Source organism: Eupeodes corollae, chromosome 1 (assembly GCF_945859685.1).
Source record: "Eupeodes corollae chromosome 1, idEupCoro1.1, whole genome shotgun sequence".
NCBI lineage: Eukaryota > Metazoa > Arthropoda > Insecta > Diptera > Syrphidae > Eupeodes > Eupeodes corollae.
The window spans coordinates 151,181,689-151,208,156 of record NC_079147.1 but is presented as its reverse complement, the minus strand read 5'-3'; the positions used below and the strand labels follow the sequence as shown (position 1 = coordinate 151,208,156).

The 26,468-nt window shown below is 32.8% G+C and overlaps 1 protein-coding gene across 7 annotated transcripts in view; it reads right to left on the bottom strand.

Annotated features, from left to right (window-relative positions):
• The window catches only part of LOC129943098 (ras association domain-containing protein 8), a 447,741-nt gene extending 422,546 nt beyond the window's left edge, over positions 1 to 25,195 (bottom strand). For 2 of the 7 annotated variants that reach the window (XR_008781164.1, XR_008781165.1), the window contains exons 1-8: positions 24,648 to 25,194; positions 24,129 to 24,520; positions 9,164 to 9,890; positions 5,299 to 5,415; positions 5,030 to 5,232; positions 4,798 to 4,954; positions 4,570 to 4,657; positions 2,120 to 4,494 (exon numbers count right to left, since the gene is read on the bottom strand). Coding sequence is in view for 5 of the 7 variants with exons in the window: in XM_056052326.1 (XP_055908301.1) it covers positions 4,394 to 4,494; positions 4,570 to 4,657; positions 4,798 to 4,954; positions 5,030 to 5,232; positions 5,299 to 5,415; positions 9,164 to 9,890; positions 24,129 to 24,520; positions 24,648 to 24,719 (1,857 nt within the window). In the remaining 2 variants the exon portion in view is untranslated. Of the gene's footprint in view, positions 1 to 1,903; positions 4,495 to 4,569; positions 4,658 to 4,797; positions 4,955 to 5,029; positions 5,233 to 5,298; positions 5,416 to 9,163; positions 9,891 to 10,680; positions 10,750 to 24,128; positions 24,521 to 24,647 lie in introns of those variants that run through there. The other 5 variants (XM_056052328.1, XM_056052329.1, XM_056052327.1 and 2 more) reach the window with 5 other exon arrangements.
• Positions 25,196 to 26,468: the final 1,273 nt, after the last annotated feature.

The following is a 26,468-nucleotide window of genomic DNA, read 5'->3' as shown; positions in this document are numbered from 1 at the left end:
TCGGAGATGTTAGTGCAAAAGAATTTCTGGAGAAAAAGGTGTAAGGTTTATGTAAACAACTACAAAGGACGAAGATAATTGAAAAGCATTACACTTTTTTTTTTCTTTTTTCTGTAAAATGGTTGAGATATAAAAATGAATTAGAAACAAAAAAACAAAAACAGTTTTTTTTTTAATTCTTTGCATTGAACACGTCTATATTATATTATAACCGATTTTCACAAATAAGTACACTCTTTGTTTATATAATATATTCATATTTCACTAATTTAATTTTCTATTAATGATTAAAAATATAAATACTTTTTGGATTAAAATCCTCTTTTTTGATATAAAGGAATGATACGTGTTTTAAAATGATTTTTTTTTATGTTTATAAACTTATACAACAATATTTTTTGTTCAATTGTATGATGAAATTTAAGTCTCGAGAAAACAATCTTAATAAAATTAAATGATAATAAATGAAGGATGTAACTTTGCCTGATGTCTTTTTTTAAAAATTATTTCTAAAGCACTTAAAAGTTTAAAATTAACTAATGGCAATGTTTCAACACAATCAAACAAAATTCAAATACAAAAGAAAATGTGTAATAAATGCAATTCTAATGTGGATTGTTTTCAAACTAAGACTAGATTTTATTAATAATAAAATTTAAACTAATTGATTGACAAAAAAAAATAGAAACACACAATAATGTGTGGAACTCTCTATACATATTGTAATTGTTTTTAAATTATTTTTTGTTTATTGCAAATTGATTTATATTATTTTTTAAACATTATTAATGTAAATGAAAACTACTTAAAAGCTAACAAAAAAGTCCATATAAAACAAAACGCTTTTTCTGATTGTATCAGATTTTATATATATTTTTTTAAATACGCATTTATGTGGAATGAATTAAAAACTAAATATTTTTTAACAAAACAAGAATGTAAAATGGGGAATGTATGATTTTTTATTGACAAATTTAAAGAACAATGTCATAACTCAAAAATTTGTATTCTTAGATTTGGATAACGATTCCATAGTAGAGTAACGTCCCAATTATATTAGGAGCAAATTTGTTGTACGTGATTCAGGAAAGTTTATTAAGTTAGAGATTAAAGAAAGGTAAATGATGTTTGCTTGTACTTGAAAATTTGAAGTAGTACCAGTACCGACTTGTACTAATGTCTTTCATTACTGTAGTACTAAGTTTTCTATTTTCAAGAACAAAAAACTTCAAATAGAATTTAAAAAGACCTCAAGGAAATAAGTACAAGTCCTAGTACCGGCGACTAAAATGTTTAAGAATTAGGGGATTGCACTTAAGTGCCAATATATTTAATTGCTTAACCTGTAAGTTACAGTGGTAAACGACAAATCCCATAAACAAAAAAAATTTCAAATGAAAAATATCCACGAAGGGAACTTGATGTTTTCATTGGGTTCTTTTTGAAAACAAGTATTTTTTGGCCTTGTCTGCTATAAAGTTTTTTTTGTTGATAATAATGTTGTTGGTACTTTGTGCACGATTTACTGAAAAAGGTAGTGAAGTAAAGTTCCAAGATAGAAATTATTGACGTCTGAAAAATTTACTAGCAACTGAATGTTGCTTTCAAATAGGGTTTTCCATGGGCTAAATAAATCAATTTATTCTTAATCCAGATCTTCTCTTGCATTCCATGGGGCAAAATAAATTGATTTATTTTAATTACAAATCAAATCTGCAGATCTGGATTTTTCGGTAGATTTATCCCTCTGCACCAATATTTACAAATTTAAAAAATATGTACAGTGACGAGCAAAAGTTGTCAAATGTTCTCGACTATTTAAACAAATTTTTCAAAAGTAAGAGTTTTGAATAACATTAATATTTTTTTTCTTATTTTAGTTATCCAACTAGCAATTATTATGTATAATAAGATTTAAAAAAAAGAATATATTTTACGAAAAAATAAAAATATTAATAGTTTTTCGATGTGACCAATTATGCACGTGTAAGTTTCAAGAGATTAAACAACGTCTTTTAATTAAGTCTCTGCTGTTTATTTTACTGTTATTCTACAAGTAACAGTTGAGATAATTATTATTTTTCGTAGTTTCTTGTTAATGAAAGTTGTATCGTTGTACCATCAATTAAAAAATTACGGAAACGACTACTTACTGACTTGGATGGATGGATGAAGAATGGAAAGGGAGTTGAGAAGTTGTGGATCATAAACACCTAAGCATGCAGCCAAAAACATAGACAAGTCAGTTAGTGAATGGACTGCACGCCGGGCATTTAAAAGAATTGGATTAGCCGCTAAAGAGAAACCAAAGAAGCCTCTGCTTTCAGCGAAAAATATTAAGGCCAGGTTAGCTTTTGCTAAAAAGCACAGACAATGGACCAGACCAATGGAAAAAAGTACTTTGGTCCGACGAGACGAAGGTTAATAGAATAGGAACGGATGGAATAGCCTTTTATTGGTCACGTCCTGGAGAAGGAATTCAACAACATCAAGTTAAGAAGACCGTGAAACATGGAGGAGGCTCGGTAATGGCTAGGGGCTGTTCCTCGTGGAACTCTGTCGGACCCTTAGTATAAATCGAGAGTATCATGAACAAAGAAAATTATTTGGATATTTTGAAGACAAATTTACCACCTTTTACTGCATTAATGGTCTAAAATGAGCGTGAAATAACTTTTAAACAGGACGGAGACCCCAAACACACTTCCAAAATTGACACAGAATGGTTGAGAAATCAACAGTTTATGACGATGACGGGGCCAGCACAAAGCTCTGACCTCAATCCATTTGAAAATTTGTTGTCAATTGTTAAACGACGGCTGGGGCAGTACCAAAATCACCCATCGAAGCTTCAGGAGCTTTGGTAACGATTGGAGTTGGAATGGAGTCATTTTCCAAAAGAATTTCTTTATAATTTGGTGGAAAGTATGCCTAAGCGTTGCTCACAAGCACTAAAAAAAAGGACTATAGACTAAATACTAAAAGAAAAAACAATTTTTGAAACGTGCATAATTGGACAAGTCAACAAATTAATTCAATAATTTTTGTTTTGTAAAATATATACTTTAAAAAAAAAATATTATAAATAATATACGTAAGATTCATAACCTTAATAATAAAAAATAAAAATATTTGAATTTTAATTTAAACGATAAATTAAGTTAAATTAAACTAATTTAAATTAGTAAATTATTTAAATAATTGACAATATTTGATCACTTTTCCTCGTCACTGTATATAACAGCTCTACCTCACACGGATCCAATTGTGTTCCATGCGCAACGAAAAAAAGTCAATTTTTAAAGGAAATCTGAATTCACCAATGGAAAACCCCAAAAGAATGCAGTTGACTGACTTTGTACATTTTTTTAATTAATGAAACTCTAGAGAACGCATTGAAAAGACATGTCAAAAATAAAAAGTATAAAGTTTTCTACAATAGTCATTTCAAACTCACATAAAACGGCAGTTTCTTGAAAAAATAATAAAAGTTAAGGTCGAAGAACGGCATCGTACAAAATAAAAATGAAGAAAATTGGTACTATTTTGTTGAATATGTAATATCTTACATAATCGTAGACCTCTGGGAGTCGTCCATAAATGCTTTGCCATTCTGGACTGCTGATACAAAAAAATACGATCTGCACTTTATATTATAATCAGGAGGTCCTACATTGTTATCAAAGTTAAAAAACAAGCTTTCGTTTTTTGAAAACATCTTATTTAGCAAAGAAAAGCATAGTTAATTAAAAGTTGTGGGTACTTAGGGAAGATTAAAACTTTTTCGAAAAAATCGATTCTACAGTGTACCAAATTATTCAATAAAAATGTATACAAACGTTTGAAATATCAAAGACCTATTAATTATAATTTATCCTGAACTATAGCTATATGTTAAGGATATGTTATTTTGAACAGGTGTTTGCTCACCATAACTAGATTTGGAATAAAGGAACATAGTGTAGAATGTATTTTTACGTTTCTTCCAAAGATACAACGTGCAGACGAAATTATTCTGGAATAAGCTTAGGAAAAATAATTTAGAGTTACTTTATAAAAGTTAAAAAAATGCATTCGATAGCTAAAAGAGTCTCCGAACAACAATAAACTCACAAAAATTTAATTTAATAGCCGACTATTTAAAAATGCATAATTTTCGAGTTATGACGGCATTCTCTTATTTCTTTCTATGAAATGTTACTTGTGGAGCATGATAGGAAATTTACAAATGTGATTTAAATTTTAAGAATTAAAATGAGATCAACGCCATCTCAAAAGTGAATGGGATTAACAAATTTCAGTGTAACATTAACAAGACTTAACTACCAAATAGTACAGGGTGAGGATTTTCATAAAAAAGTAGTGAAATAAATTATTATTGCTGCGCTAAAACTTATACCCATACACCATGGGGATTTTTACTAGTGGGGACTGCATTTTCAAGTTGTCTTGGCGAACCAATAATCCGTCGACTACTGCCAGGTTTGTTGGAACCTAATATTGTTGAAAAATAAGAAAATTCAAACTAAACTAAAAAAAATTATAAGCAATTGTTCAGCTTGCTTTTACCCTCGAGAAGGTTCCGAATTTCATCTGAAGGTGTAACTGCTAAGCTTTGTAAGTTTACCTCTTTCATTTCGTTAACTAATTGTTCTACCTGCAAGAAAAAAACATATTTAATTATAAAAATTGTTGAGGGACAAGAATATTTAGTTTGATATGAAAACGAATGATCTTCAAAACGACACCGTTCAATAGTTTTCAATTCAAGTGTTTTAATATTTGTATATGTCAAACCTGACGCTTTTTTTCAGCTATTGCATTTTCAATCATATTGATTTCCTTTTTTAAATTTTCTGTTGCTTTGCTCGAAGAGTCTGTATTATGTATAGCTTGGTCGATTTCCGTTTGAATTCGTTCCATTTCAATTAGAAAATCACGTTCTACATTTTGCCTTAAAATATTAAAATAAATACAATTATTGCAGAAATTGAAAAAAAAAAAAACTGAATTATGAAAGAAAATTTACCGATTATCCTTTTGCCTACTTGTTATAGCTCTTTGTTCAACTTGAATATCATCCATGAGAATTCTTATTTTGTTTTTGCACTGCAGTAGTTCAGTCTCACAATTTGCTAACTTCGATCGCAATAATGTTATCTCAGATTTCAATGTTTTCTCTTGCTGTTTAACTAGCTCGTTTTCTTCTTCTACATATTGCAGTGTCTGTAACTGATTATTTATTAAATAAAGCATTTAACATTTTGTCAACCTAAAACAAATGCACTAATAATTCACCTGTTCACTGCCTTGTCGAAATATCTGATCAGCTTTTGTTATTTCTCGAGATATGGCTTCTAGCTCCTGAGCCTGATCACGTTCCTTGTTTTCCAAATAAACAATTTCAGCATCATACTGAAAGAATAAAAAAGAATGTTTTAGGTCAACATACATAGATTAAGAATTAGATATAGTTTATTTAGATTAGTTTAACTACTGTTGATGATTACACAAGAAGTGTGTCATCGACAGCCCCTCACATTACAAAACCAAATACGTCATGTGATAGATTCAATCTTACACGATTTCAATATTTTGTATACAGTTTTTATGTTTTCTAAATTTGTGTTTGATAGAATATCGATAAGTCGGTTGCCAGAAGATGTTACAAAGGGCTGACACCTTACTGCATTCTGTAGATAGGGCTTTCTTTTTTTTTGGAAATACGAGTTTGTTAGTTGAGTATGGCCGAGACTTAAGCGCGTTAAGCATTTTATTATTCTAGAGGATGAGTGACACGGGAGACAAGTCATTTGCCGTTGGGGTTAATGGCGGAGTAATGGTGCACAGAGTTATGTCACTCTGCGATTCTCTTTCTCTCCCAGATTGATTTGATTACATTTAAGAAGTCTCTCTGCTTTGGAGGAAGGTGAGATTTTGCCGCATGACTAGAAGCCGTCCACTAATTTTTTCCTATTATGTTTGAGTGTTCAGGAGTCCACACAAGGTTTACTAATTTGTTGTTCTTTTTAATGTTGTCACGAATTTTAACCACAATAAGACTTTTGTTTCTGATGTTTGGGATAATAACAAGCGTGGAGAGATTTTAGATGCAATGGCTGTTTCAGGAGCTCTTAGTTTGAGACTCTTGTGGTGTAGAGTATGGTTTCTGCCTGAAATACGATAGTGAGACCTGTACCATTTTCAGATTTTGAACCGACCTGTATTCTTGCATTATGCTTTTCTAGCTCCCCTGTTGAATTTTAATATGGATGTGTAAATTGGCGTTTATTGGAATATTCCACGGGTGTTATACCAGAGTTAATGGCGGCTTTTGGGGCGAGGTGAGTAGTAGATGGAATTTGGTTATTTTTTGCTTTGCAAAATCTTTTTCTAAGATTTTTTCATGCGTGGTAACATATTATAAATAAATATAAATTGGGTGGCGCAACAGTCCGTTTGAGAACTAGGGAGTAGTGACTGATAAATCTCAACTATTCCTGTGTGCGAGTACTGTTTTAAGGGATGGAAGGGACCTAGAATTTTAAGCCGAATCCGAACGGCAAATTTGAGAAAGCACTTTTCATGACAAGAATTACTCTTAGAGAAATTGGCAAGAGGCAGTACCCGTGAAAAAAACTTTAGGTGGCTGAGGCAGGCAATTTTTACCAGCTGTCTTTACCTGGTCCATGTTCCCTCGGCATGGAGAGAAGTTAAAGTTGTTTTTATACCTAAAGCAGGTAAATGCTCCCAAGTCAATCCTAAAGATCTACGACCTATAAGTCTATCATCATTCCTTCTTAAGACCCTGGAAAGATTGATTGAAATCCATTTAAGGGCACGTATCGATACAAGACTTCTGTCTTCGTCTCAACATGCCTACTGTAAAGGTAAATCGGTGGAAACAGCGTTACACACTTTAGTACGCACCATCGAATATTCCCTCCATCATAAAGAGTTCACTTTGGTTGCTTTCCTTGACATCGAAGGTTTCTTTAACAACGTGGACACATCTGCAATCACATCTGCACTGACATCTCTAAATGTAGAGAGTTCGCTTGGGGAGTTAATTCATTTAATGCTTACTAGCAGAATAATTAACTCAAAACTGGGCAACTCTTCTTGCAGACGATTCGTTAGTAGAGGGACACCGCAAGGTGGTGTTCTATCCCCTCTCCTCTGGAACCTAGTAGTGAATGAAATCCTAACTAGTCTGGATGTGGAGAGTTTGAGAGTGATAGCTTATGCGGACGACGTTGCTATAGCAGTTTCAGGAAAGCATCTTAATATCCTAAAAGAACTCTTACAAAATGCCTTAGACAGGCTAATACTTTGGGCTGATCGGTGTGGACTGGGTGTTAACCCACGCAAAACCGATCTGGTCTTGTTTTCGAGGAGATACAAAATTCCATTTGTCAACCCTCCTTATATTAAAGGAATCCAATTAAAATTCTCAGACGAGGCTAAATACCTAGGTCTTGTCTTAGACAAAAAACTAAATTGGAAACGCAACGTACAGGAAAGAGTCAAAAAAGCTACTGTAGCTCTCTTTTCTTGCAAAAAAGCTATTGGTAATAAATGGGGTTTACAGAATCACGCATTGGCTATACACATCGGTAATCAGACCGATTTTAACGTACGGTGTGGCAGTATGGTGGATTGCTTTAGAGAAAGGTATAAACAGGGATAAGTTAAATAAAGTCCAACGTTCAGCCTGCCTATGTATAAGAGGATCGCTTCGCACGACGCCGTCTGCAGCACTGGACACCTTGCTCTATTTTACACCTCTTGACATATTTAGCAAACAAATAGCTGCAAGCTCTGCCATTCGCCTCAATGCTTCGTCGCAGTGGACTAACAACAACATTGGCCACTCCGTAGTTCTAAGGTACTTAGAATCAATTCCAAAACACACAGACTACACCATCCCCCAACTACAATTCGACAGAAACTTCCAGATTTCTATACCTACCAGATCTTTTTGGGAGGATAGGACATTCTTGGAGGATGAGTCAATCCATTTTTACACAGATGGCTCAAAAACCAAAGAAGGGGTTGGTGGAGGTGTGTACTCTGAACGACTGAAATTAAGTCTCTCATTCCGCCTTTCCAATCATTGTAGCGTGTTCCAGGCGGAACGTTTGGCGATTAAGGAAGTCTTGTCTTGGCTCAAAGAAAACGTGATATCAACATCTGATATCCGTATTTTCTCTGACAGCCAGGCTGCTATCAAATCTCTGGACTCTGTCTCTACAAACTGTATAACAGTCCATAACTGTCGATCATCTCTAATGGAGATGGCGCAACAGTTTAATATTCACCTTTGCTGGGTGACGGGCCATAGAGACATTCCAGGTAACTGTAAGGCAGATGAACTCGCCAGGAACGGTACAGTACAGCCCATCCTACCACGTTTGGCAAGTACTGGCATACCAATCGCTACTTGTAAACTGCTGCTAATGCAAGACGCTGCGAGGAGGCACCAGGTGGAACAACATCTCCACGTGTCAAGCCACAAAAAACATCTGGCCAACACTGGATATAAAACGTTCAAGGTGCTTGCTCTCTCTAAGCAGATCGCATATAAGCTCGATAATAGGTGTCATAACCGGACACTGTCTAATAGGAAAGCACGCCACGAGACTAGGCGTATTCTCAAATGACTTTTGCAGAAGCTGTATTGACGAGGAAGAGGAAGAAACGGTTTTTCATCTTCTCTGCACATGCCCTGCTCTAGCTCGAAAACGCAAGAATTACCTAGGAGAATTCTTCTTTAACGATCTAAACGATCTAAATTATATCAGTATAATCAGCCTCTCACGTTTCGTAAGGGACTCTAGCTGGTTCCATTGAGCTTTCAAGATTCATGTGGTATCACAATGGGCCATTAAACTGGCCTAAGTGTGTCCGTTTCCATCTTTCCATCACTATAACCTAACCTAACCTATAGGCAGGGATCGAACTCTAGACCTCTCGCATGACAGTCCATCGCATTAACCATCATGCCACGGGTAATACGTGTGTTTTCACATTTATTTTCTATTTTTGGAACATAAAGAAGTGTCAATTTGTAATAAAAGAATTCGTCATTTGAGCCAAATGGGCATTCGGACTCGAATCTTTGATTTACTTAGCCTAATAAAACAAATCATAAAGAACTCACCTTGGTCAGCTCAGATTGTTGAGATGTGATTTTTTCTCGTTGGAATTTTATTAACTGAATCAAATCTTTATATTGAGCTGCTTCAAAGAAATTATCATTAAATTCACCATCGCTGATATCAGAAAGAAATGGGTTTGTACAAGCACCATCAGCTTTTTTTAAATTATTTCCACCTACACCTGTACTAAATTCCAATAGCTTAACTTGATGATTTTGTTGTTGCAATTGCATTGGACTATTCCGAGGTGGTGGCGGATCTCGATAGGGAGGGGGAACTAGAGCACCATTGGATGATATTAGAGGTGTATTCTTGTACAAATCAGGTGTGACACTATTCGAGTTTGGTTGATATTTATTGTTGTTAGAATTAGAAGAGTTTCCATTGTAGACATCTACTAGATTTTCATTGCTATTTGAAATGTTATTGGTTGTTGCATCCTGCTGGTGGGAATAATTAATTTGAGTCAATTTTGGAGAAGTCCGTCGATCAAGTGAATTACGTACATCGGATAGATTAATTTCATTGATTGGATTTGAATCATAAAAGTTGACTATTGTATCTGAAGCACTTGTGGACGACGGTAGGCTTAGATTTGATGGTGTTTTCTCATGTCTTATTCCAGATTTATGAGGAGATGTGGGCGATGGTTGGGATGCTGTAAGTGTACGTTGTGGTACTCCTTTTACAATTCCAACATTTTCTATTGGTTTGGTTGTCTCTGAAGATCTGTAAATAATTGATCAAATATTTTTTTATTTTTTTGTTTATGAAAGTGTTAACTATTTAAGAATTTAAAATAAAATCTAATGTCATCAGTCATATTTAAAACTAAAATTAATTAACCTAGGGTATTATTTATTTACACGGCACTTGTAAGAAGCAATATGGACAATTTTGTTGGCGCAGTCGATGGTTTTCTAAGTTTGCATTCAAGTCATTAAATAAATTAATAAATTTGAAACTACAGGTTTTAAATGACATGGGCTTAATGACTCGAAAATATCAATCATTCCTCTTTGCAACTTACGGCAGGGATGGATGGGGGATTGTTTGAATAATCTTAACAACAACTACATAACTTGATGAGTATTTTTTATGATAAGTCCACGTGAAGTTAAAGATTGGACTGCTAGTATAACAGTCCCACTCGATAGCCAACACGCTACGGCACTACACTGTGCAATTGTCACCCGATAATCGAATGCTAAAGTTGGTTGCTTAATTTTATAACTAACCATAACTGCAGCAATGGAACTATAGCTATTGGAACCTCAGAGAAGACTTTTCAACTTTTCGTCTGACCTCTTTTTTCTCCTTATCTTAGAAATTGCGGATTTCTTAATAAGATTGTTTTAGCACTTACACGATTAATGTCAAGGAATAAAATTAATAGAGCTAGTAATGAAAAACACATCCATATTATAGCCTGATCGGACTTAACTTAAGGGATATTTATGAATTAATACGGTAATATAAAGACAATATCGCTCAAATAAAATTGAAGCAGTATTAATACCTTTTATTTTTTCGTTTAAAACAACGAGGGTAACAGTTCATAACTGAGCGGTTATGTTTGCTAAATTGAAAGCGATAGAAAGTGCCTGATAGCTATTTTTATTTTTTAAAGTTGTATATGTTGTTTAAAGGTTTTTAAGTATGTTTATTTCAAGTTCAGCAAAAATTGTTTTTTTTTTCCTTAATTAAAACTTATATGCATTTATAAGCGTTATGAAAATAAGATAAGAACTAGTGATAAGTGTAGAAATGTGGTTGAATGGACTTTGATTAAACTTTTAGGAGAAAAGTTTGAAAATATTCCTTTAACAGAAAAATTAATTGCTAGACTGGGGTTGCACTTTATTTTGCATTTTATCATAAACAACAGCTACAAATTACTTATATGTAACTCAACACTTTTAAAGCAAAAAGAAAGAACACGAAGACTTTGATACAGATTGTGTAAATTACTAACGACTTTATTAATTTGTTGCCTATATAAAGATCATCTCAAGCCTTAGAGATAGCATTCAACGGAGAGCACGGAAAAAATTTTCTTTGGTATAAGTCATAATGGTGGTTAACCTTCGCTTTTTATTTTGAAATTATGTCATCTGCTTATTATTATGAACGCCAATAGTTATTTTGAAATCCAATGAAATTGTTCTTTTTGGAGACATTTATCATACCATATGTTTTGTAATTTTAACGAATAATCGTCTGGCAAAAATAAAAATAGTAGTACCCGTGGCACGATGGTTAGTGCGTTGGACTATCTGGTTAGATCAGTATTTATATTTCGACAGACATATAAATGTTGCTCTGACCACGGCCAGAGGAGCCTTGTTACATAGCCTCATACGGCCGATGATCGTTTATGGTTGTCCTGTGTGGTTCAACGTTGCCCCTTCCCAGATGGAGAAGTTACGTGTGTTCGAGCGGCAGTGTTTACGACGCTGTATAGTCTTATATCGAACAGCCGAATCTTCTTACGTGCATTACTATTCCAACGAGGTCCTATACTACGGGGCTCGAATCAACAGAATTGACAATTTCGTGATAAAACTCGTTCGAGGTCACATTGCAAGAGCTATGTCTTCGACCAACAATTTAATTTTCGGGGCGTTCTATCCGAACGACGAGTATTTTGAGAGTGCACGCTTGAGCGGCTTCATTCCACCAGAGGTATTCCTCTTCTAAGACAGATGCGGTCTGATACAGGATAGATTGGCAGTTCCGCTAATCTACCACGTCAGACGACGAACCGTGGATAGGCGACTCCTGTTCAATTGGGACGTCATGGCATAAGGCGGAGCAGAGCTCCTTGGGTTCAGTAGGGTTGTGTCCGAACGGGACCGAACTGATAGGGTTAAGCAGGAGAACCAGTTTTGGTGGCTTCAATCGGCACTTGATAGTGGGTAGTCGGGATGGGGTTTTAAGCCTTGGCCGGCTTACATACTTGTTTTATAGTTTTAGGGTTTAGTTTTAAGTAGAATAGGCATGGTGGCAAAAAAAAATTTTAAAATAATAATAATTGAAAAAAATAGTTTTAAGTTGTTTTTAGGTAGAATTGGTAGTTTAAGTTATTTTCAAGTTTTATTTAAGGACCTAATTTTAAGTAATTTTTAAGTAAAAATAAAAAAGAACATTGATATTAGTTTTTTTTTCAAATTTTTTAATAAATACAAAAATAAAGAAAAAGAATTACAGTAAAATAGATCTTAGGGCCGAAAGGGATTAGTATTAATAGTTATATTTTAACTTAGAGTGTCCGTATGGGACCAGTAAGTTAGTTGTTAGTTATGGATAGGTTTAAGATTGAATTAATAAAAATGAATCAAAAAAAAAGTGCGTTGGACTGTCATGCCAGAAGTCTTGTGTTCGATCCCTGCCTATGCCTCGTAGAGTTTTTTTCAAGGGTACTGCCTCTTGCAAGGGTACTGCCTCCAAGAGTCATTCACACCTCCAGGACTCCAGGAGTACTCATCAGTATACCTTCGAGCCCAACTTCAGTCGTTCTGTAAACCCCCATAAAATACAATCAAAATATTGATAATATAAAAGAAATTTCGTAAGAAATTTAATTTACAAACATCACATACAAATCTTTATACAAGATTTGCAAACTTTTGTCATTACTATTTACAACAATTTCATGGCTTATAACTATTGCAGCTAACGAAGGCTTTCCTGACAGGTTTTATAAGACAAAACGGTTAACTTGATATATTAAACTTATTTTGAACAAAATTCGGACTTGTTCAATATATTTTATAGCAAGTGTTAAAAGTTTCAAGAAACCAATTGCCAAGAATTAATCATACGACAACAATTCTGTAGCGAACTATTAAGTGCAGTTTGTTTTCTTTTACTAAGTTGCATTAAAAATGTTTAATCGTATTTGAGAAGTAAGTTGATGGGTACTGCTTAAACCGAGAATTTGTACTTAATTTTTTGCTCCTAGTGTTCTGATTGCGATAATGTAATCTTCAGATATAGTTTCTACTTTTAAAATTAATCGATCAGTTAGCTCAATAGATTGGCTTTATATCCTGTTCAATTTGCCTTTATACTGCATACAGCAGAATAGATATTTGCCTTTTACTCTTATCGGGTTTTCCATAGGTAAATTTAGATTTCCATCAAAAATTGATCTTTTGTCGTGGCGCATGGAACATGATTAGATTTTTTTTTGCATTGGGCAGGTTCAGATAACATAAGGACCTTCATTTACAGTGAACTGCATTCTATGAACGTAAATTTTGACGAGTGCCAAATTTTTCAAACTTGGAACTTTACTTTACTAACCCCTAGCTTCAGTTGTTTGTGCAAAGACTACCAAGAATGTGACAGTCTGCGAAACACTTCTTATACAAGTTACAAGTCCATCACGACTAGTATTTTGAAATGTAATAAAATATTAGCCATTCCTTTTCCAATATGACAAGAAAGCCTTTTACACGAAACATTAAAAGAAATTGTGCAGAAAATAAATAAGTCATAGAGTAATAAAGTTAAGCTTTTGCTTAAATGAAAAAACATGATAGTAAGGGAGATTTTTCTTGACTAACTTTCCAGTCAACTTTTCAATAATGTTGCCTTAATTGGAATGCAATTTTTTGGCAGCTGGCCAATTTCCATACTAGAAACTTGCCCTTTTTTTAAGTCCCTTATGTCGTCAATTTTTTTTTATAATGTTGTTAGTGCAAAAAGGGGTTAATTCAGATTTTCAGATTTGATCTTAAATCACAAAAAAACAAATTTATTTTTCCCCATGGCATGCAAAAACAGGGGAAATTTGTGTTTTGACAGATCTAGATCAAAAATATATTGATTTATTTCAGTATTTTAACTTTAGTACTACGGATTTCAACAAGATATGTTTGTTTAAAAGTACTTAAATGGTTACCGTGGTGAACATTATCAATATGACATAAAATAAAATCACATACAAAGAGTGAAAAAAATTACATAAATATTATATATGTATACATTAAATATTTGCACTATTTAAGTTGAAAAAAAACAACTATTTGGAATTTTTGCTCAAATAATCTTGCCATCAAATATTTTAATTAGACATTTTCTGAAGAATAAATTGTAACTTATTTGATCAATAGCAAACTTCAATTCTGAAAGCTTCTTAGCAAAAACAAAAGTAAAATATATTAAAATTTGTATTAGACAAATGGTAACTCTGAAGTTGTTTCATCTATGCAAGAAGCGAGAGAGAAGTTAACTACCATGCAAACACAAAATTGCACCAATGTGTTTAAAATCTCTCTTCCATAAGGGCTGTAATAAAAATTTAAATTGAACGGGATATATGTAGAAGCTTATAAATCAATTATTTCACATTCTTACTCCGAAGTAAAGATTTGTAAATTATTTCGTTCTTGGACCAAAGGATATATTTCCATTTTTAGGATGAGTGAATTCGAACAAACACTTGCTGCTTCTATCATCACACTTTGGTAAAACACGTCCATTAGGTTCAATATCGAATAAAAGCCTTCTATAGTCTTTCTACTAAATATGTGCAGTTCAAAACTTTCGTCCGAACAAGAGGGCACGTTGTAAAATTATTTCAAATACCCTAAAATTTCAAAAAATCTGGACTAACATATCTGGTTAATTTCGAGACTTCAACATTTAAGATTTTGAATTCCGTAATTATCATATCTCAGATGTTATTATTTGTTATTCTGTATTTAGGGTTTGACATATTAACAATTCGATCAATGATTTCCGTAAAATTAATTTCATTGTTTTAAATTAAAATAACAAATTATGGATGGTAGCTCTTTTGTTTTTTATCAGAGCTGAAGTTAAATTTCTTGCTACTTAGAGCGAGAGACAGATATCCTCTCCTTTATGCACTGCACCGATTTATCAAGATTTTTTGGATAGGTTAAGATGGCCTTAATTCAAATTTGACTCAATAATTAATCTATTATTAAGCTTTTGAGATATTGCTTTTTAAAATTCGAAGAAAAAACATACAGTGACGAGCATAAGTGAAGGTACCATATCGCCGGCTGAATGCTTAAATGCCCCACAGACCACTTTTTCGGGAAACTGAGTTAAAGATGCAGTTATACTAATTCGTATGTCCTCTTTCGTTTGGTGCTATTCCCATTGCTGTATCTCTATTATTAATAAAGTTACATAAACCAGTTTTGCTCCAAAGACCACATATTTTCGGTTCTGTTCGTGCTTATTTGCCGCATATCCAAAAATTGTACGAGGTGGGGCAGTTTTTCTATTAAAGTTTTAAAAACAGACGCTTAATGCTTGAATTCCTCATATCCACATGAGATGGCTTATAGAGCATGTAACCTCTCACAATGTCAAGTGACATTTTTCCTGCTTATGTGCCCTATATCCATTTTTCTAAATCATTTTTAAAATAAAATTTAAATAAAAAACATTAATTAAAAACCCAAAAAAATGCTGTCTATAATTAATTAAACATTTATTGATTATTTTTCGACGCTTCAATTCTGGTTTTGATAGTTTTCATTGCTGATTAATTAATATATGCTGTGTTTATAACGATAATTTCTCAAAAAAGGCCATAATATATATATTTTTTTTAATATTTAAAAAAAAAAAAAAAAACCAGGTAAAAATAAGGGGAACAAAATATTTTTAATAAGACTATTTCTATATCTTCAGATTCACAAACTAAATAAATGCATTTAGAGTATTCTTAATAAGGTTTTTATGCATAATATTCAAGCATTTTTTTTTTGTTTTTACTAAAATGGATAAAAACAGAAAAGGTAAAAACCAAAAATAGTTACTTTGAAAAACTGTGAAAAAATACTAAAACTTAATCCTATAAATGCTGAAGTGGTTCTTAAACCAATTTCCAATAAAATTGAATGTATTTTTCTATGAAATTTTAAGAACCAAAGTTCAAGTTGGGTATTTTTAATTGTAAAGCGTGAAAATACTTTGTCATTTTTCATACTTTTTTTATCGACTTAAAATTAAGCCAATGTAATATAGGGAAGTGCTAAGCCATTATATTAATATTCCTTTTTGTTTTATATTTTTATCACTACAAATAGATTTAAATTTTTTTTTGATTTTTTTTTGATATAAAAATTTAAAGGTCGAAATTTTCAAATGCAAAATTACGAAATTATGTTTCAAACCATAAAATTCGTTTTCTGAGGAATAATTTTTTTGTATATGGGGCATTTAAGCATTCAGCCGGCGATATGTCAAAATTTGTAAAATTTGAAAAATCTACTAAATTAAAGCAAGAATTAATAAAAGTAATGAATATTTTAGTTTATTTTTTTACCACGCAAAATAAGAATAAAAAGAGGCTGGGATGTGACCCACACTGATAACTTCCCATCTCGTCTGTCGATTTGTCTTGCTTAAAAGTTTGTCTATATGTACTCGTATCAATTTTTACCAAATTTGCGTACTATTTTTTGTAGATTTCATTTTTTATGAAAAAACGGACTGTTAGATTTTTATATAAAAAATTAGTGAATATTGAAAACAATATTTTCTGTGAAATAAAATAAGTTTGAAGCCAATATTTTTAATTTTTGAAAAACTATTTGAGCCGAAAGTAAATTTTGACCAACTTTTAGTATTGTTTTTTTTTACAGTTTTGTTTTTTGTAAAAAAACTGTCAATTCGAATTTTAAAAAAAAATTTACCAAATGTTGAAAACAATATTTCTTATAAGATAAAATTAGTTTGAAGCCAATATTTCAAATTTTTGAAGAGATATTTGAGTCGAAAATCAATTTTTACCAACTTTTATACATTTTTTTTTAGGTTTTTGTTTTTTGTAAAAAAACTGTCAATTCGATTTTTCTCAAAATTTGTCCTAATATTAAAAAACAATATTTTTTATAAGAAAAAATTAGTAAGAAGCTATTATCTCAAAGTTTTGAAAAGATATTTGAGTCGAAAATCATTTTTACCAACTTTTGTTCATTTTTTTCGGTTTTTAATTTTTTGTAAAAAAACTGTCAATTCTATTTTTTCAAACTTTAACTGAATGTTTACAACAAGATGTTTTGAAAGATAAAAGTAAATTAAAGCCAATATCTTAAAGTTTTGAAAAGATATTTGAGTCGAAAATCATTTTTACCAACTTTTGTTCATTTTTTTCGGTTTTTAATTTTTTGTAAAAAAAACTGTCAATTCGATTTTTTTCAAACTTTAACTGAATGTTGACAACAAGATTTTTTGAAAGATAAAAGTAAATTAAAGCCAATATCTCAAAGTTTTGAAAAGATATTTGAGTCGAAAATCAATTTTTACCAACTTTAATACATTTTTTTTTTATGTTTTAATTTTTTGTAAAAAAAACTGTCAATTCGATTTTTCACAACATTTTTTAAAATGTTGAAAACAATATTTCTTATAAGATAAAATAAGCTTGAAACCTCAATTTCAAGTTTTTGAAAAGATATTTGAATCGATATTCAATTTTTACGAACTTTGAGTAATGGTTTTTTTTAGATTTTTATTTTTTATAAAAAAACTATCAATTAGATTTTTTTCAAAATTTTATTAGATGTCAAAAACATTATTCTTCGTTGCGCAAAATTGTTTTAGAGATGAAATCATATTTCAGTCATAAAATTTTAGAGGTCACAAATTTTTTTTTTTCAGTTTTATTGATTTATAAAAAAAACGGTTATTTTATTTTTTTTGTTCAAAAAATATACCTGTTGGGTATCACGTTACAGTATATTATATAAAATTTAATTCAAGTCTCTAGCGTTTTTGGTTCGTAAGATATTTAGGGTTAACCAAAATGTTCACCTTTTTTTCAAACTGCTATGGTAAAAAAACCACCCATGCAATTTTCTTGAGAGCCCTTTCTGCATCTTTCTGCCTTATTATCTGTATAACAAAATTTATTTGAAGTCGATATCTCTTCTGGTTCTTGAGCTATGGACGACGAAAAAAACGTCGCGAACGTACGGACGTACAAACGTACCTCCACACGCACGCACAGACATCTTTCTAAAAATCTTTTTTTTTCGACTCTAGGGACCTTGAAAAGTCGAGAAATGTCAAAATTTTCAATTTGACAAATCGGACCCATTACAATAACTTCCTATGGGAAGTTAAAAATCTCAAGCATATTGCATATTAAAAAAAATTACTTTAATTTAATCAAGCAAAAGTGTAGGTACATGATGCTTTGCTATTAAAGAGTTATCACTATATCATTTATTTTGTTTTCATTTAATGCATTTTACAAAATAAGCCGTTAGCGCTTTGTTTCTGGTGTCTCGATTTTTATTTATAACGTGCAAATAGCTTAAGAAAAATGACGAGAAGAGAGATAACAGTAGAAGAAAAAATATAATTATAAACCATCAATTATAAACATTCACCAATCTTATGAAGAAATTGGTGAAATTGTGAACAGGTCGAAATAAACAATACAGAAGATAATAAATCGTTTTAATAATGAAAAAAGGGTAGAAAACAAAAAGGGAAATAAAAAGAATAATTCAAAAAGACCACTTAAAAGTGCTCCTAAAATAGCCACCGAGATTAAAAATAGCTTAAACAAAACAGTTTCTGAGTGGGCTATTAGAAGATCGCTCCATAGATCTGAATTTAAGAATTGCGTTGCCCTTAAAAAAACCCCGTGTCAGTAATGTAAATAAGAAAAAAAGATTAACATTTGCCAACGAATACAAAACCACCGACTTTGGGATAACGTCATATTCTCAGATGAGTCTAAATTCAACATCTTTGGCTCTGATGGTTAACAAAATGTTCGGAGAAAAAAGGCAAAAGCACTCAATCCCAAAAACACAGTTAAAACTGTGAAGCATGGGGGTGCTGGAGTAATGTTATGGGGGTGTATGTCATCCACCAGTGTTGGGAATCTTGTAATAATTGAAAAAATAATGAATAAGATTGTTTATCTAAACATTCTAAAAGAAAACCTGCACCAAAGCGCCGATAAACTGGGGATCAGGGACACGTTTTATTTCCAACAGGACAACAATCCTAAACACACCGCTTTAACCGTGAAGATGTGGATAGCGTATAATAGTCCCGACATGCTTGTTACACCACCACAAAGACCTGAATTGAATCCCATTGAACACTTAAGGGTCCCCTTGAAAAACGAATTTGGAACCATGAGATACTAAACAAAAAACAACTGAAACAAATCATTATTGATAAATGGCAACAGATATCTCCAGATGTTACTAAGAAACTAGTATACTCAACGTAAAATCGTTTGAAAGAAGTTATAAGATTAAAGGGATTTCCAACTAATTACTTGGTATGAATTTGAACCATTTCAATAAAACAAAATGAATAAAAAAATACGTTTTATTTAAAGGTACCTAAACTTTTGCTCGGTGATATTAAGGAGTATTTTTTTCTGCATTTTTCTTATTTCTTATAATGAATTACTTATTTTGTGTTTTTATCTTCTATTATACATATTCTGTTCATGATAAATAAATCAAAACTAAAATATTGGCTCACATTTTTATTTTCCTTGGTATACTTTTTGATTTTACCTAAAATAGTAATAGAAAACATTCACTTATGGTCCTCAATGTATGTATAAGGTTTTATAAAGCTTTATAAATTATTGAGATAATTTTTTTTGTCAATACATTCGTGATGGTTTTCCAAATCTATAATCCCTTTCTTCGTTGAAGTAGTAATTCATAAAGTGTTCGAACATTTTTCATGACATATTAGATTTTACGTGTCTCAGTTTATTCTTAAAGAAACGCTGAACCATATATGCTAAAATGGCTTTAAACAGAAAAAAGTAAAACGTTATAAAAGTAATTTTTGTTTTTGCAACGAATTTGTTCCCAATAAACAAGAGTTGGGTTAGGTTAGGTTAAGTTAACGTGGCTGCGGATTTAGAATCCACACACTAGGCCAAAAAAAAGGCCAATTTTGATACCACATGAATCTAGAGAATTACTTCTTACTAGTCGCATTTTGAGCTTTTTATAAAGCGAAGAAGATATTTCATATATTTTTTAGCTAGTTCACTGGGATTATCAAAAGAGTAGTCTCCCAGATGAAGTTTGCGTCTTAGTGAAAGAGCAGGGCAAGTGCAGAGAAGGTGAGAGATTGTTTCCTTTTCTTCTTCGTCCATATCTAAACAAGGATATAACATTAAGTTTTTGAAATATAATGCAAAAACCTAAAAAAATTGTTTAAAATTGGTATTTTTAAAGTTTGAGCACATAGTTAAAGTCAAAGTTCATATGAAAGCATTCAATTCAAGGTTTCTCAAAACTTTATGAAGAAACTAAGTAAGATACTAAAATCGTTTAAAAAACGTTATTTGTTCGAACTGTGTTATCTGCCTATTTTTATGAACTTCTGTTGGTATTTTGCAATGCAACAGATCCTTATTTTTAGAGAAATTAGTCTCACCAACAATTTCTATGACAAGTTAATCCACTAAATTTTCCCGCAGCTCCAGGAGGCACACTAGTAGTTTGTTTTCATATCTAACAAAATCGTTGGCGGTGAATGGAAAATAAGTTTTAGAGTGCAGATAACATTCAAATTTTTAATTAGCTATCGAATTCTCGCATTCCTAGATGTGTCGAAAAGCTAATTTTTGCAAAAACAAAGAAGTTGACTTTCTTTTGATATTTGCTTTCAAATTTTATAGCATTCAAGATGAATTCAATTTGATGCCATTGGATTGTTTTAAACCAATGGGTAATGACGTTTGAAATGGGTGAGGAATCTATACAATAAACTTTTGTGTCAGCTTGACTATGTAAAAAATGTGCGGAAGAATGAGGAAACTTCTATAAAAGAAATGCTGGAACTCATCCTGAAAAGGATTGACCAACAAGATTTAAACATAAAACAGCTAAGCGAAGAAGTCGCTCTTAAAAAACAATGATGGACAGAACACTCAAAATCGCAACATGGAATGCAAACGGTCTTTTACAGCATGTATCAGAACTAAACATCTTTTTAGACATAGAGCATATAGACATTTGTTTGGTGTCCGAAACCCACCTCGCTATTGAACAAAATCTTGATAATAAATTACCAAACTATACATGTTATCACACTCCGCACCCAGCTGAAAAAAGCTAGGGGAGGATCAGAAATACTTATAAAAAAGTGCTTAACACACTATGAAGAACCAAAGTTTACTAAAGAAAACATGCAAGTAACAACAATTAGTACTGGTATAAAAAAGAAAGAATTCAAAATAGCAGCTATATACTGCCCTCCGAGGCGCTCTCCAACTGAAGAAGACTATGCAGAACTCCTACATTTGTTAGGACATAACTTCCTTGTTGGTGGCGACTTCAAAGCTAAACACACCCAATGGGGATCTAGGCTCATAATAACAAAAGGTAAACGGCTTTACCAAGCAGGCCGAAAATACAACTGCGAATTTTATTCTTCTGGTTCGCCAACATATTGGCCATCTGATACTAACAAAATACCAGACCTTATTGACTTTTTCGTAGTTAAAGGTATTAAACGAAATCATATAAGTGTCGAAGGTAATTACGATTTATCATCAGATCATACTCCAGTAATTTTATCACTGAGCGAAACAGAAATAATAGAAAAAAGTAATCCCAAGCTCGTGAATAACAGAACAAACTGGAACGAATTCAGAGACAAACTTGAAAATTTTATAAACCTAAGATCCCCTATGCAAACAATTGAACAAATTGATCATGAAGTAGAACAATTTATTGCTGATGTGCAGCAGGCTGCAGAAGAAAGTACTCAAACTATTTCGAATGCGAGAGAAAAAGAAATAAAATATCCTATCGAAATAAAGGAGTTGATATTGGAAAAAAGAAGAGCTAGACGAAAATGGCAATCCACGAGATTCCCAGATGATAAGGTAGTTTTTAACCGTCTTAACAACGAATTAAAAAAAGAATCTGTGAGTTTAAAAATGATTCACTAAGTAGATTCCTGAAAAGTCTGACGACGGATGCTTCTACAGAATACTCCTTATGGAAAGCAACTAAGCGCCTAAAAAGACCTCAGACACAAAACCCGCCGATAAAATCTCAAGATGGTAAATGGATCGGACACCCGAAACAAAAGGCTGATCTCTTTGCTGAACATCTCGCGAATGTTTTCAAGCCATTCCCAGCAAGCACAGCTACAGATCCCTTACAGTTTGTTGACAGAAACGACGAATGTGAAATACCTTTTGTCACGCTTAAAGAAGTAAGAAGCATGTGTTAACATAAGTTGTCAAACAAAAAATCACCAGGTTACGATCTTATAACTGCTCAGGTTCTGAAAGAAATGCCTCTTATAGCCTTCAAGAAACTCCAATTTATAATAAACGCATACCTTAAACTAAGATATGTGCCACATCATTGGAAAATTGCGGAAGTCATTGTTATACCTAAACAAGGTAAGCCACCAACAGAAGTTACATCTTACAGACCAATATCGCTTATACAAATCATGGCAAAAGTTTTTGAAAAACTGCTACTGAAAAGGCTTAGCAAAATAATTGAAGAAAGAAGACTAATTCCGAGCCATCAGTTTAGATTTAGAAATAAACATTCCACGATAGACCAAGTGCATCGAATTACGGATGTTGTGGAAAAGGCACTTGAAGAAAAACAAGTATGCTCGTCTGTATTCTTAGATGTTGCTCAAGCTTTTGACAAGGTTTGGCACTTAGGACTTGAGTACAAACTGCATAGGGACTTCCCCAGGCAGTACTACGAAATACTGAAATCCTACGTTACGAACCGACTCTTTAGGTTACGGTACGACCAAAATTACTCGGAACTTAAGAAAATTGAAGCCGGTGTACCACAAGGAAGTGTCCTAGGACCAACCCTGTATCTGTTATATACAAGGGATATTCCAGTGAACATCAACGCTATCATGGCCACCTTTGCTGATGATACTGCAATATTGGTGCCAGATAAATCCGTTACGAAGGCTACACAAAAATTGCAAAATGCAGTCGATAAAGTTAGTGATTGGACGCACAAATGGCGTATTAAATTAAACGAAACAAAATCGACGCATATAAACTTTACAAACAAAAACATAAACAATGTTCCAATTTTTATAAACAGTACAGAAGTACCTTACTCCAATACCGCCAAATACCTTGGAATGAATTTGGATGCAAAGCTTAAATGGAAAGAACACATCAAAAAGAAAAGAGAAGAACTAAACTTGAAGTACAGAAAAATGTACTGGTTAATAGGAAAGAACTCTGACCTATCTATCCAGAACAAGCTAATGTTATATAAGCAAGTATTGAAACCCGTTTGGACATATGGCATCCAACTATGGGGCTGTACAAAGAAAACAAATGCTGAACCCATCCAAAAATTCCTAAGCAAGGTCCTTCGTGGAATAATAAATGCCCCTTGGTATATAAGAAATAGCGATCTACATCGTGACCTTCAAATTGAAATGGTTACAGAAGTGGTTAAGAAACACGCTGTATCACACAATCAGCGACTGCAAAGTCATACTAACTCTGAAATGGAGACCGTATTAAATGTACGAGACAATGTTCGGAGATTAAGAAGAACCAAGCCTCATGAGCTGATGGGCTAAAAGCTACGGGAAAGTGTTATAACCTTAAACTTCCCCAAATGCGATTTTAAAAATTAAGAAATAAAAATCATTTGTCGATCTTTCATAGATTGGTCCTGATTCACCGGTGGTTTTAGTGCGGTAAGAGTCCCACACTACTCGGTACCGATTCTTACCGAGTGTCTTTTGAAGATTTCCATCGGATATAAAAAAAAAAAAAAAAAAAGCTTGACTATTCATGATAAAACTTTAACTATTTATTTAGTTACACAACACAAATTTACCTAAATAAGAACTACCTATGTATAGGTAGGTACCTGTATGTTGTGCTTTCTAATGAATAAATGTCAATAAGTTTGTAATGTTTGTCAAAAAAAAGACTATCAAGGTCATTTCGAAACCTACCCAAAACTTTTTCTCAATTCCTTGCATCGATTTAGTGGAATAAATTCAGTGGCTGCGTGTATTGTCTGTTGTTGCTGCTGCTGCTGTTGTTGCATCGGTTGCTGCAGATTTATATCTGAGTCACTGCCATTGCTAGCGAGTGGTTGTTTTTTTGATGCTGTTGTTGCACTAAATTGCTGTGATTGTCCCTTCTCATCTGCGGCTGCTGGCCTCTTTGTCTGCTCTGATCGTTGCAGTATGAATTGCACATCATTAGCGTACTCACCCCATTTCAGAAGTAATTTTAATGGATTCTCCGTTGGAGCCAGCAGCCGTTCATTATTTCGCCACCGTTCAATCAGAGTGAAACGCCCCACTTTCCCCGTTGCATGAGCCAGTGCGAAAACTACATCCTGAAAATGTTTTTAATTTTTATTTCACACTTAACAATACAAAAAGCTATGATTAAGATTTTTCTGACCAACTCCTCCCAAAAACCACAAAAAAAATAAAAAAAAAAAAAACAAACATTCCAATTACCTGACAAGTTGTGTTGACCGTAACTCCACATACGATTCTCTGAATTCCCTCAACCCAAACTTTCAATTCCATATCAAATTTGTTTTTGCCCGAATTCTCCGCCCAAGTCTTCGAATGTCGAATTCTTATTCAAATTTATGCCACTTTCTTAAAATAATAATTATTATGTTTTCATTTAAATCAATTCGAAATCTACCCTTGTGCTGGGGGAAGTCATTGTACTTTTTGTTCGAGTTAAAATTTGTTGTCCACGACCACGACTACCCGAACCATGGTAATGGTCACCGTCACATTAGTTGATTGGTTTAACTTTTGCTACCGAAAACGATTGAAATTAGATGCATTTGGGCTTAGGCGTGTGGACTTTGAATCGATTTTTGGATCGATTAGAAAATGATAAATTGGAACACGATTGGAATTTTTGCAGATTAGTTTTCTTTATTTACATTTTTGTCGTTTTTTAAAAGTTTTCTTTTTGTTTTAACTCTATGCTTTACGAGACTACACCAGACACCACTACGAACAACGCCATTTTGCCCTTTTTTAGAGGTTTGCTTTTAAATGACATTTATCGTGAAGTTTTCCTTTTGGTTTGCTTTTTTGTTTTTTACATGAAAGAAAGAGCCAACAGGTGTTGATGTGGTATAAGAAAATATTAAATGAATCTTGTTTTGATGAAACAAGTGTATAATGATAAAGAACAATTGGAGTGTTGCTATACAAATGTTTATGGTGGCAGTGTTGTAGATTGTAGTCAAGATGCCAGAAACATGACGCTGTGACTCTACCAGCATTGCCAAGTGCTTTCAATTAAGATTCGTCTAGGAACTCAAGCAAAAATATAACCGGCAAGATCGAAATCATTTACTTTTTTTTAATTGGTTAGAAAATATAATACAGATATTTTTAAAAACCTCTATGGCAAAGCAAACAAAAACTTCAAAAGTATCTGTCATGTTAAAAGAATAGCGTTTAAGCAACATAATATTGCACAGATAAACTGTTCCCGATTTTCGTCAGACTTTTGGAAAGCAGTAAAAATCAGATATCAGCTGGTTTTCAAGCCCAAGAATTACACATACACTTTAGAGCACTTTTGAACACGCCACAAACATCACCCGGTATCCACTACGCAGAACCCCAAATTATAGATGAGTAGCTAGATGTATCATTTGAACTAGCTGAAGTAACTCTAGTCATCAAGAACGCCAAATATAATAAACCACCAGAAGAAGATTAAGTGCCTTTCGTATTTTATAAAAATTGTTGTACTGAATTCCCCCAAACCCTTGCAGATGGGTTTAACCGACTTTTCGAGAGTGCAGACTTTCCACAGAGCTTTAACAAAACTATCATATACCCGCTTCATAAAAAAGGAGATTTTATAAATCCAGCTAATTATAAGGGGATATCCTTCCTTAACTCTGTATCCAAATTGTTTACCGCTCTAATCTTCAGCAGACTAACGAAAACACGAATTCCAAGCTGGCTTTAGAGAGAATTATTTCACAGTGGATCAAATCTTCACGCTGCTTAACATTGCCCAAATATATAAGCAAAAACATAAGAAACTTTATGGTTTGTTCGTAGATTTCAAATCAGCTTTTGATTTCATTCCACTCTTTTTCAAACTCTACAGGATGGGGTAAGCAGAAAATTGTCTAATATAATAAGAGCTCTGCACGAGAACAATAAAGCAGCGGTATGGGATGGATTCTTCTTGTCTGATGAATTTCCAACGTCGATGGGTGTGAAACAAGGTTGTATTTTGAGCACGCTACTTTTCATACTGTTCATCAATGGTATAACGGATGAAATCGG